The 12,407-nt window shown below is 55.7% G+C and overlaps 1 protein-coding gene across 1 annotated transcript in view; it reads right to left on the bottom strand.

The window, feature by feature from the left end:
* SIM1 (SIM bHLH transcription factor 1) overlaps positions 1-12,161 on the bottom strand; it is a 51,267-nt gene extending 39,106 nt beyond the window's left edge. Inside the window, exons 1-6 of the mRNA XM_080585944.1 lie at positions 11,709-12,161; positions 10,406-11,169; positions 2,034-2,116; positions 911-1,000; positions 696-804; positions 496-581 (exon numbers count right to left, since the gene is read on the bottom strand). Coding sequence (XP_080442070.1) covers positions 496-581; positions 696-804; positions 911-1,000; positions 2,034-2,116; positions 10,406-10,580 — 543 coding nt within the window. The 5' untranslated portion in view covers positions 10,581-11,169; positions 11,709-12,161. The remainder of the gene's footprint in view (positions 1-495; positions 582-695; positions 805-910; positions 1,001-2,033; positions 2,117-10,405; positions 11,170-11,708) is intronic.
* Positions 12,162-12,407: the final 246 nt, after the last annotated feature.

The following is a 12,407-nucleotide window of genomic DNA, read 5'->3' as shown; positions in this document are numbered from 1 at the left end:
CAGTACATCGTGGCCCAACATCTCCTGGCGTTTCAGGTACCGACGACTCTCTGTCTCTCCGCAGATGGGGCAGAAGCAGAGAGAAGGCAGGAGAGCGGGGGCAGTCCCCAGGCAGGAGCCCTGAGCAGAGCCGTGGGAAACACCCGAGCAAAGCCCGCGGCTTGGAGAGCTGCCCCTGGAGCTGACGAGCGACACCCAATAAAGAAATTAATAAAGCCACGGGTTTCGCGTCGTGTCACCTCACAGCCTTTACAGACAGCTCGGGAACCTCGGTGGTTGTGCGAGGACCATTAAAATAAATAAATAAATAAATAAATAAAAATAATAAATAAAAATAAATTTTAAAAAAATCAACACGGGGAACTCAATCGCTTGTTTTTTTTTGCTTGGAGCTCGTTAACCTGGCACTCGGAGGGACATCCTGGGTGTGAATCCCAGGGCAGGGCAGGGGGCTCGGCCGGGTCAGGGCCGGGCCGTGGCTCCCCGGACACCCACCTTGTAGCCCCCGCAGGTCAGGCCCGCGTTCCTCTTGGCCAGGACGCACTTCATCCTCAGGAAGAAGGACCTCTCGATCTCGTACTCTGGGAGGGGGAAGGCAGAGGTGCGGTGAGCTGCGAGGGATGCGCGGCCCCGTCCGCAGACACGGGGTACAAGGAGGGCTTGGGGGTGTGTGAAGTGGGGTGGGGGCACTTTACCCTGCACGAAGTGAGAGTGGTAGGGCTGGTGGGCCGTCAGCACGGCGGTCATCTCGTCGTGATCGGCCGGGTGGATGTACTCATAAATGCTGTTGCCGGTCAGCTCTACCTGTGAGAGAGGAGGAGGAGGTGGAGGAAGGAGGAGGAAGGGTTCATGGACGGCACCGCTCACCCCCCCCTGCACGCTCCTCCCCTGTCAGCTCCCCCCAGCCTACCTGCGACAAGCCCAGGTGCACCGAGGCGGTCTCCGAGATGTACATGATCTTGCCATCCGGAGCCACGACGAATATGAAACCGTCCAGCGTCTGCAGGAGAGGGTCGGGAGGGAGAGGAGCAGAGTTGTGTGCGGATCAACAGGTAGACAGATCCGCCGATGGGTGGAGAGATGGATAGAGGGATGGAGGGATGAAGACAGAGAGACAGACACCTGAAGTATCTGTCCTCCGGGTTTATTCTAGAAAAGGCGCATTCCTGTTCAGGCTGTGATTATTCGAAAGAGTTGGAAAGAGACGGGCCAGCCCCGGACAGGGATCCCTCCAAAGTCCTGGGGCACAGCCCACCTGGCATCTAAGCGGGGCTCCCACCTACCCGGTGCCGAATATGTCCATCCGACAAATCCTGAACGCTGACACCCCTTTTCAAATGCCACGGGGGATTTTAGCCCTTGACTGTTTCTTAAGGAGACTTTAAACGAGCAAGGAGCATCTAAAACCCTCCCCGGCGCTAATAAGGTCTGTACGGGACAAGAGGATTTGTCAGGCACTTTTCGGCAGATGTAAACGAGGCTTCTGGGTGAGCCGGGAGCAGAACAGACCCGATCTATTAGGGACGCGTCAAAGACCACGCAATCCCACCAAAAATGCGCGATTACGCTAACTGCTAACACTCCCGCATCCCTCAGACAGCAGCGAGTATCCAAAAGTGTCCTACCTGAGCTGCGCTTGTGCTCATTTGCGTGCTGAGCCCCCTGCCCAGCCCAGCCTCCTCTAACCTGCCTCTGCCTCCGCACCACCCTCAAGCTCCGCACATTGCCGGGATTTTCACCTTGCTGCTAATTTGGGGAAAAAATGTGCACTGTTAACCCCTCGCTGTGGACCCTGTGCAGGACAGAGCCGGGCCAAATGATCCAGAGGGACCAAACCACGTCCCCAAAACAACCACGTTCATCACATTCAGTCTCGGCTGTTCGCATTTTTAGAGGCACCCCTTCCCTTTATTTTTTTTTAAATGAAGCACGTGAACAGTTAAAAATTAGTCAAGGTGGCAATTAAAAGCTCAGAAGAGGGAATGATTTCTTTAATCATTAATACCACATTGCTGCCGTTTCCAGACCAGTACCTGCAAAAGATGGGATCCCAGCTCCCGTCCAACATTATCCAGCGGGCTGGTTCGGCTGGAATGGCCCCAGGCTTCCCCAAGTCCTGTTTATTTGAGACACAAAAACGGAACGTAAGGAGATGCAAAACTGGCTCCTGATGGCCTGCTGGAGAAGGACTTTTCTTTATTTTTTACTTGATTTCGCTTTAAAACATACATGCATACAATCGTTAAAAAAAAAAAAAAAAGTAGGCATGATTGCATTGCACAGAAAAGCCACTTTTGTGGATGTTTCTCAAGACGTAGCTCCCACGAGAGAAAAATACCTATTTTGAGTTAACGGTGAGGTTCGTTCCTAAGACCCAAGCGAAGCAGCGTGCCAGACAAAACGGCTCATTCAGGGCAGCCTTTGGCTGCTGGCAGCCGGCTCCCTGAGCCGCAGGGTGAGCGCTTTTCTTCTCCCATCACCGAAGGAGTCCTGGACAGCCCCGAGAGCCATTTAAAACGCAAGCAGGGTTTGTGCTGGGGGAAGCCTTTGATGCCGAGAGAAGGATGCGGTTAACGTGGCGCGACAGAGCCGGGGATGAGCGGCTCGGTGGCGGCGGCCGGGCCGGGCCGGGCCGGGTCCCGGGGCGCCGTCCGTGGGGGCTTCCTCCAGGCTGGGTGGGGGGCGCTCATTTTGGGAACTGCGCCTTCCCCCAGCTCTGCCCGAGCCCCGTGGTCAAGCGCTTTCCCTTAGAGCGATCCCCACTCAAGCCCACCCTAATTAAGTCGCCTTCCACTAAGTGCAGCGGGGCTCCACGGCTGCGCCCAGAGGCACCTGCGGGGCGGCTCAGGTGAGGGGGGGGCGTCCGGCGAAGGGGACCGTCCTCCCTCTGCCCCAGCAAGCCCCAATGCTCCCATCCCCTTCCCCCTGCCGGGACGAGCGCTCTGCCCCGCAGCATCCCGGCGCTGCCTCTCCCCGGCCCTGCCCGCTGCTCCAGACGCCGGGAGATTTCCCGAAGTAATGGGGGGTAAAACCCCCATGGAAATTACTCCTCCGGAGTAAAACTACGCAGGGGCGATACCTTTTAACGGCGTTGTCTCTGAAATATTGTTAAACGGGACGGCTAAAGCCTTCCACGCTTGCGCCCTGAAGCAAGGGCGAAGAAGCGCCGACCCTGCCGGAGGACCCGGGGGTCCCCTCCCGCAGGGCCAGCCCCCCCTTTCCCCGGCTGCGTCCCCGCAAACGGGCGAGGCGGCGCCAGCAGGCAGCCCTGGGTATCGAGCGGCCTCACCTCGGCGCTGGCTCTGAGCAGCGCTACCGATTTGCCTCCGAGCCGGGGCATCAGCCCCCGGCCGCCCTGCCCGAGCCGCGCGTCCCTCTCCTGCCCGCCTTTCCCCTCTTCTCTCCCTTTCCTCGGCCACCTCCTGCCGGAGGGACAGCCCTCCTCTCCTTGCCTTCCCAGCCCCTAAAAAGCCGGGAGCATCCCTCTGGCCTGGCCCCCGTCCGCGTGTACCCAGCGCCAAGTGCCAGCGGGGAACGGGATCCTTTCCATTAACTCCTCCGCGGCAATTAACGGGGACGCGGCGGCTTCGTCCCGAGCCTCCCAGCTTCCCTCCCAAGTCCCCTGGCCGTGCCTTCCTCCCCAGCGGCTCTGCCGGCCGAGGATGCATTGGGAACCCCGGGGCCGCCTCTTCCCACCCGCCCCGAAATCAGCGAGGAGCTGGCAAATGCTCCAGGGAAAGAGAAAAAAATAAAATAAAAAAAAACGACCGATTGTTTTTTTTTTTTTCCGCCATGTGCTGTGGGGTTTCCCTGCTGGGCAGCCGGGACGCCCCTTGCGAGATTCCCCCCACCCAGAGGGAAATCTGGATGCGAGGTTTCCCTATCCGGGGCTAAATCCTCGCCTCTGATTTTAAGTTGCTTATTAATCTAGGTTTACGGCTCTAATTCTTCTTCTTCTAAAAGGGAAAATAACCCGACCTCTGCGGGTTAATGAACAGCTCATCGACATTACAGGTTAACTTCTTTCGGGAACGCGGTTCTTCACGGAGCACTGAGCTCTTCTTTATGCTTCGGGTGGAAAGCTCACGCTGTTCGGCCGCGGCTGTTAATGTTTTATAATTAAACGTTTTCGCTCGTCTACCTGAACCGGCTTTTGGAAATCCTAACGCATGGGACGCTTTTTTGTATTACCCAGATGTTTCAGCACTTTCAAGCCGGAGACTGTTGCTCTTCATTGCCAAGCCCAGCTCTCCCAAATCTACGGGCTCTCCCGATGTCCTTTAAATGCTGTTTTTAAAGATTACGCGAGAAAACCTCTCCATTAATATTCCCCTTTTATTATTTTTTTCCCCGTATTCGCTTTAACATCCAATTTCCTTTTACCGAGGGGGCAAACTGTGATATCTCGCACTTGACCTACCGCAGAAAATTCCGCAAATCCTTTGAATGTCTATTTAAAACAAAACAAGGAAATCAGCTCTCCCTTTTGCTTCAGGATTACGCTGGAAACAAGATCTAAAGATTCTCTTGTAATTTGGAGAGCCAACAGAATAATAGGTTTGGAATAGGAACAAGCAGCTTTGTAAGGGAAAGGATAACTAAATCGTTTTTAGGCAAAGGATTTTCCCAGCTAAAGTGGCCGAAGACAAAGCAAAACATAATCTATTTTGGAAGATTTCCAAGATATGCCACATTAACCTTAGCAGATAAAAATTGCTTTCCCCTCCGTCCCCTCCCCCACCGGGGTCTGGTTTATCATATTTACATAAGTAGCCTTAGAAGGGATGTATCTATTATGGATCTAAGGAGCTAGCGAGCTCACATTTCATTTGGAAACAGAGGCGAAGTTTTACTGTTGCTTAATGCCTGATGCATTGTGGAACCATTTCCATTTAAATACCCCCGACCCACGGATTACCTCAATGGACTGGCTGCATGGGCTTTGTAATTTCCTGAAAATGAGATTTCGATTTATAAAACAAGAAACCAATTAGTAACCAAATGAGGCGAAGTAGATCCACTAAAATTGACCTAATCCCACAGGCACCATTTAGGCCGGTTCTTGGCGAATGAGTGATGAGCGACCGTCTAGCGTAAAGCTCAAGGCATCATCCAGCTGTGTTATTGCAAGCAGCAAAAATAAATGGATCGAGCTTTCCTTTCGGAACGAGCTTTATACTCTTGACAAAATATAGATTGGAGGCTCCTACCTAACAGCCTCCTACACTCGAGGATTTTTTATTTTTTTCCCCTAAGAAGATAAACAATGTGGGACACGAGGTGTCCACCGTCAGAAGGGAAAAGAAAAAAAAAAAAGGGGGGGAAAAAAAAAGGAGGGGGGGGGATAAAAGCAAAGCAACACAAAACCCCCGAGGTGTTTCAGCCAGGCTCTAGCTCAGCTCGCTGACACCACTCTCTTCCCGGCCGCGCACCCCCTGCCCAGCGCCACCCACGGCGGCTCCCACGGCCGCGGTCGCGGCTCTGTGCTGGGGAGGCAGCGTCCTCCCCTCGCCGCTGGGCTGCTCCGAGCCTCAGAGGCGGCAGCCAATGGAGGCACTGGGTGGTATCGTCCCTACCCAGCGGCGGGACTGTCGCAAGACGCCCCTCTGTCCGGAGCGAGCGGGGAGAGGCTCCGCCGCCGCTGCTGACTTGGCCGAGGCACAGGCGGAGGAGAAGTTGAGGCTGCGGGAGGCCCGGGGGGCTCCGTGGCCTCGGCTCGCCCCGGGGTTACCGGTCCCTCTCCGAGCATCTGCAGCGCAGGACCAGCCTCGACCCCTTCCTTTGTCTGCCGATAGCGAAGGGGGGGGGGGGAAGAAAAAGGGGGGTCGTGCTGGGGCGGAGGGGCGGCCAGAACTGAGCAGCAGCCCCCGGCGGCGGGGGGGGGGGGGGGGGCCGGGAGAGGCCCGGGGGAGCCTCCGCTGCCCTTCGCCCCGGAGCCCCTTTCCGCGGCTCCCCGCCGGGGCCGAGGTCCGGGGGGCTCCGGGGGGCTCCGCAGAGCGCTCCCGAAGCGGGGCCGACGGCGCTGGGCTCCCCCCGACCCCAAAGGGAGGCAGCGGGGATGGAGGCCAGGAGCCCCCGGCCCCCAGCGCAAAAAGGCAGCGGGGTGCGGTGCGATGCGGTGCGGGGGAATTAGGCTGATTGGATTAAGCGTTTAATTAACCAGCCCGCTACCAGCGCGGCGCGGTGCCATCGCCCAGCGCCTAGCCCGGCTGATTTCTCAGCTAATTTAGCAGGCGGTGGTTAATGATAACTCGAAATCTCGGCCAAATGAGGCTTCCGTGAAGGAGTGGGTCGCTGTCGGAGGGTTCAGATGCCGCGGAATAAGCGACGTTTAAAAAAAAAAAAAAAAAAACAACAACAAAAAAAAACGCTGCTCATTTCCAACTGCCTGCGGATGCCATTAGCAAGGTTCTGCGAAGATTTATTATCTCGGTAAATCATGTGTGTTCATTTGAAGCGGAGATAAGTTAGCATCCCGCTTTCTTTATAAAAATAATAAGAGGGAGGAAAAGCCCTGTTGACTAAACAAACAACCCTATTAAGAAAACGGCAGTGGAAATAATGCCGGGGCGGATTCGCTTGCTCCAGCAAGAAAGAGCAGCGCTTTGGCACACGCAAGGTAATGGAACGGCGCTCTGAAATGCAAACAAACGGGGCCGTGCCCAAACTGGAAAAAAAGAAAAAAAAAAAAAAGCAAATTTTCGAGCGCCAAACATTTGCTCGGCTTTACGGAAGATGCAAGTTCGTGTATTCTCTATTCCGAAAAAAATAAAAACAAAAAATGAGGGAAAAAAGGTTTCCACTTGCAAACTCCCGCTATTTATACACAAGCTGAAAAAATCCTCCGATTCTACAACGGCCGTATGTTTCTAAGAAGGGAGAGGATGTTTCTAAAGAAAATATGGTTTTATCCGCTCATAAATCTGCTTTTTTTCAACTATCATGGTAGGAGTTTAGTTCTGCACTTCACTTTTTAAGTTCACATCAAAACTGGAATTAAACACGGGAAGGCAGCGGGGAGAGTAAACTGCAGCTTAAATGAGAAAAACTTCTGTAAGAAAATAAACACTGAAACCTAATGCTCAATCATTTCCCTTAGCAGTAGGAAAAACAGCATTAAATCACCTATCCACGTGGGAAACGAATTTTTTTTTCCTGCTCGTCTCTTCCCCCTTTAAAATAGAACAAGATCGAGGGTTTCGATATTGAAATGTTAACCATCACGAGTCGGCGAAAGTTTATGTAAACGCAGCCCCTGCTTTTGTCTGGAAAATCAAAACGCCTCTCTGCGCGGAAACGATCTGTGTCCGATAGGACAGAAATGGCAAAGGGTCCTTTTCCCTGCCTGTTCGTGTGAGGGGAATGGGACCATGGAAATATTCCTGAATTTAAAAGATCTATGCACGTGTATTGCGCCACTTTTTTTTTTCCCCTGTTTTTACTTTTGGATCCAGTAAAGAATTAGCCCGCTAGTCAGAGCGACCGCATCTTATCTGAAAGAAAATTATTTTATCCCCCGGATCCTTTTCCATCAGTTTTTGAGGCTATGTTAATTTGTTAGCTACTTTAGCTGTTTAATGTTAAATTTATTTTTTGTTTGTTTTTTATGACCGTTAACTCACGATGGAACTTATTACAAAGTACTCTTTAAAAAACAAAACAAAACAACTCTTCCCTTCCCTATGGTCCTCAGCAATCCGTCAGATCTCCAGCCTTCCCAAAGCTAACTGATAATCCTGAACCACTCCGTGTCTCGCCGGCTCCTTCCTCTTTTAACGAGTTTTAGCACCAAAACGACGGCAGGTACCTGAGCCCCAGCGCGCTTTTCTCCTTCACCTGGCGGCTCGGCGAGGGGGAGCGCAGCCCCTGGCCCCGCACACCTCCTGACTCTGCATCCCCGCACCAAAGCTGCTCGGGGCCCCGGGGTCGTGCCCCGCTTCCCGACAGCGGGGCGGAAAGCTGGCGGTGGCCGTGGCATCGCGAATCTCCGCTTTCCAAGGTGCCCCCGGCATCTGCCGGGGGAGCCTCCGCACCGCTCCTTTCCCCGGTGCCCAGCCCCGCCTGGGCGCCCCGGTGAGGGGCGTCTGTCCTGCTGGACCTGGGGTACACCCGGCCCCCCTGGGAGGGCGGCTGGAAGCTGGCTGTGCTGCCGGGGAGGCACACCGCGCTCCCCGACCTCCTGCTGTCGGCCTCCAGGCCTTCGGCCGGCCCCCGGGGTCTGTCCCAGCGCCTGCAGCGCTTTTCTCCCCGGGGAAAACCGAGCAAGAGACACCCCCCTGCTTCGTCCCGCTTCCAGCCCCGGCCTCCCTCCTTCTGCATGGCTTTTGCTGCGGGCGGGTGGTTTTCCTGGCTGCCTCCACCTCTCCTCCTTTCCTGAGGAAGGTGCTGGGAAACCACCCCACCCCTCCCGGCCCCTGTCCCACCACGGATGGACACGGGCCGGCCGCGCACCCCGCTCCGCACCTCCGCGGAGCCCCGGCGGGGCGAGCCCTTCGGTGCCCGCTTGCCGCCGTCGTTTTTAACGCGCAGCTTCCCTTTAATCGGGCTCCGGAGGCTTCGTTGCCTCCAAAACCCCGCCGAGCCTCCTCCTCCTCCGTCTCTTGGCTCAAATTAGCATCTGCTGCGGCCGGCAGCGGCCCCGGCCCCGGCGCACTTCGCCACACGGTTCCCCAGGGCATTGAAGCATCCTGCGCTGCCACCGAGGGACGGGGCTCGGCTATTCTCCTCTTCCCGTGATTACTCCCAGCCTACAAGCAACACCATATGCTTCTTCTGATCAAACAGCCCGCTACATAGGCGCCAGTAATTGACGAGACCTGCTCGAAATCACGCAGAAAGGTAGCCCACTGAGACTGCAGGAGCTGACAAATCAGTGCTAATAATCCTTTTAGGAACAGCGTGGGCAGCCGAGTTTGCAATGGCTTTATTTTTATAAAGTATGCGTTGACAGCATAAAGGACAACTCGGGCTGCTTTTAGGCAGAGGGCTGCCCTGCATAATGACCTTCAGGGAGGCAGATCACATAGAACAGCAACGTGTTTTGATGAAGGTTTTAGTTTTTAATTTTTATTTTAAGTTTCCAGGTGTTACTGCTTTCATTTATCCCCTGCTCTGGGTCTAAGCTACTCGGAGTTGTGGAACATTGCTTAAAGAAATTACTGGGAGATGCACTCTGTTGGAAATGACTGCTACGGACTCTGGCTCTGAGGGTTCACACGTAGCGGTGGGGGTACCTCCCCTCCCCCCAAGCCCCGATTGAATATTAACCTTTAAAAAGTACAACGAAGACCACTAGTTCACCGACTTCGTCGGGATAAAACCCCAGCCAAACAAACAAATCAAACCCAAGGCAGGCCGTGTACCCACTCTGGGTTTGCACAACACAACAGACAGACAGACCGACTGACACACAGACCCGACGGAAAACGCAGAGCCTGTATTTCCGTGTTTCTCATGTACCCACGCTTCTCAACGACAGATGTGGCGAATTTTGTTACCAGAAGGGAAAAAGCAAAACAAAACAAACCGAACCAAGCCTCTCACTGCTTTGTCTCTCCGGCAGACGATATCCCAACCCAAATTAAAGGTTCGCGAAGCATTTCCCCACTCTTTCTTCCTACACCTCACACAAACTGCAGACCAAGAACAGGGACGAGCTCCGTGCCGACCTCTCCTAGCTTGTCTGCGCCGTTTGCTGTCCCCAGCAGCCACCCGGACGCCCCGAGGGGGCGGCTTTGTCCCCCCACCCTGCCCCACAGGCTGGGGCTTTTGGGACTCCCGGGGCTCGTTTCGCTGCTGCTGCCCCAGTGCCCAGCGGCGGCAGGCCCGGGCTCGGCCCCTCTGCTTGCACCGTGAGCGGGGTACAGCAGAAGTTTTGTTCTCGGCCACGAGTTTCCGAGGTCCTCGGACTGGCCACGATGCGACCCGGTGCGCTCGGCTTATTTATTTGGGTTGCGTGCGAGCACGGCCGTGTGCGTGTGCCGTACCTGTAAGGCGTACCTTGCTCGGGACTTGAGCTAAGGCTTTAGGACTTTGCATAGACTTATGTAAATATTTACCCATACATTAACTCCCCCCACGGTATAGCTATAAATAGGGGTGAATCGTCCCCTCTTTTGCCACGCGCTGCTGCGCGGGGGATGCCCATCCACAGGCGGGGAAAAGAAACTCCTGTTTGCTTTAGTAGCACACGCGGCAGAGCTCGGTGCCTCGAAGTGTTGACAAAAGCCCCGTTAAGTCCCCGACCAAACCTGTCACACGAACTGAAGCGAAAGTACTCACGACAGAGAAAAGTGACAGCGGAGAGCACCCTGCCTCCGAGCACACGACCCGATGCAGTTTACTTAAAAGCAAGCGACACCTGGATCGGAGTGGAAATAGGGGCGAATTAGGCATTCCCACCTACCTTCTGGAAAAACCACCCTCATTTTTAAATAGCTGGTGGTGAGCCTGATTATGGATGCTTTGTCCAGCTGAGAGGTGATAGCTGAGGGCAAGGGCAGTAATTTAGCCAGTTCATAAAATTCACTGTTTTCTTTCTCCCGCCTAGTCCGGGCAGCATTTTTGGACTTCTCTTTCATCGTGTTTTTTTCCCCCTTCCTTCCTACAATTTAAGCTCCAGAGATTCATCCAAAGATGGAGGGGAAACTTTCAGCTGCAATTCATCTCCCCGAAGCATCAGGCAGGGATCGCGAGCGCGGCCATCGCTCTGAGAAATCGTTCAGTCGCGTAAAAATGAAAACAAGTATCGAAGACCAGAGAGGTGTCCTTAAAAAAGAACAAATATTCTCTGAAAAGCAGAGTCAATCGGAAGGGAAAGGCATTTATCCAATGCAGCTCAGAGACTCCAAGCAACTGCAGGAGAAAAAAAAAAAAGCTAAAAGCTTGCGGCACCACGCAGCAACCAAATGAGGTATTTCTGGCCTTTTCTCCTACTCGTCGCGGACAGCATAGCTCCTCGGAAGAGGGTCATAATAATCCCGTTTCTCCCCGTGATCCGCCGCCGGTCCGAGGCCGAGATGCGCGGCCGGGGGCTGCCTCCGCGGGCGCTGGGCACCGTCCTGGGAGCCTCTGCGGAGCCCACGGCGGTGCTGGGGTGAGCGCACCCTTACCCGGCGCCGCAGCCTCCGGAAAGAACAACCGACAGCCAGCCGCCGGCGGGTGTAGCACCTTCTCCCACCAGAGGGGAGAGAGAAAGAAAGAAAGAAAGAAAAGGAGAAAAAAAAAAGTCTGTTTTCACGTCTAGCGCGCCTGCCGAGGACCCTTCCCCGCACTCTCCTCCCACACCCAGCCCAGGTGGGCACCTGGCGGCCGCAGCGGGGACACCCGGGGAGCGCCGGCGGGGGCAGCGGCTGCGGGCGGGGCTGGCCGGGCACCACGGGCTCTCGCTGCCAATCTGACGGTATTTCTCCCCCCTTTATTTCTTTTATTATTGTTATTATTATTATTATTATTTGAAATCTTCACGCTCCGGCCGGTCTCTGCCCGCTGCCAAAAAGCAGACAGGCTCTGCCCGGCCCCGAGCAATTACTCCCATCACCATCATTATTATTATTATTTTGGGGTGGATATTATAATCATTTTTCTCTGTCCTTTCCCTCCGTCCATGCGTGGCGGGGAGCGCCCCAAAGCCTGGTCCCGCAACATCCCTGCGGCTCCTGGCCGGGGGGGGCTGCAGCGTGGCTGGGTCGTGCTCCTCTGTCACCTACCTTGAGTCCCCGAGCTCGGCGGCCCGCGGAGAGCTCTCCCGGGGCGAGGAGCCCAACTCTTTAATTGGCTCATTAAGAGCGGGGGGGGGGGGGGGGCTGGGGGGAGGGGGGGGAAGTTTGCGCCTCTCGGGGCTGCTCACACCGGCGGGCGGACGGGCATGGCCGCCGGCCCGTCCCCTTTATCAGCGCTCGGGCTGTCCCTCTCCCGGGCTGGGTGGGGGTGGTGTTAATGAAGGAGCCCTAATTTGCGGCCGAGGAACGCCTAACAACTTCTTTACGCCCAAAAGCCTCGCCGCGCAACTTCGGCTCTCCCCCGGCCGCGGGCCGACCCCGCCCCTTAATGCCACTCACGGGCCCGCCTCGCCGCCCATTGGCCGCCTCCGCCTCGCGCCCGGACGCCCATTGGTGGAGGGCGCGGTGACGTCACCGCGCCGCAGCCGCACCCCCCCCCCAGCTCACCCGTGCGCGGGGCCGAGCCGGCGGCGCCCGCCCTCTGACCCCGCGGGGGCGCGGAGGGGGGGGGGGCGCGGGGACGCGCACGGGGCGCGCTCCCGCACGCAGCACCTCGCTAACCCCCCCTGCGTGTTCCTACCCGCGCAGCGCCTGGCGGCCGTGGGGGGGGAGAAAAGATGAAATTTAGGGGTAAAAATAGATGGATTTGGGGTTAAAAAGATGGATTTGGGGGGTAAGAAAGCTGGA

The sequence above is a fragment of the Anser brachyrhynchus genome (genome assembly GCF_964034855.1).
Source record: "Anser brachyrhynchus genome assembly, chromosome: 3".
Lineage (NCBI taxonomy): Eukaryota > Metazoa > Chordata > Aves > Anseriformes > Anatidae > Anser > Anser brachyrhynchus.
Note: the sequence above shows the minus strand (reverse complement) of the source record. Positions and strands in the feature narration are given on the sequence as shown.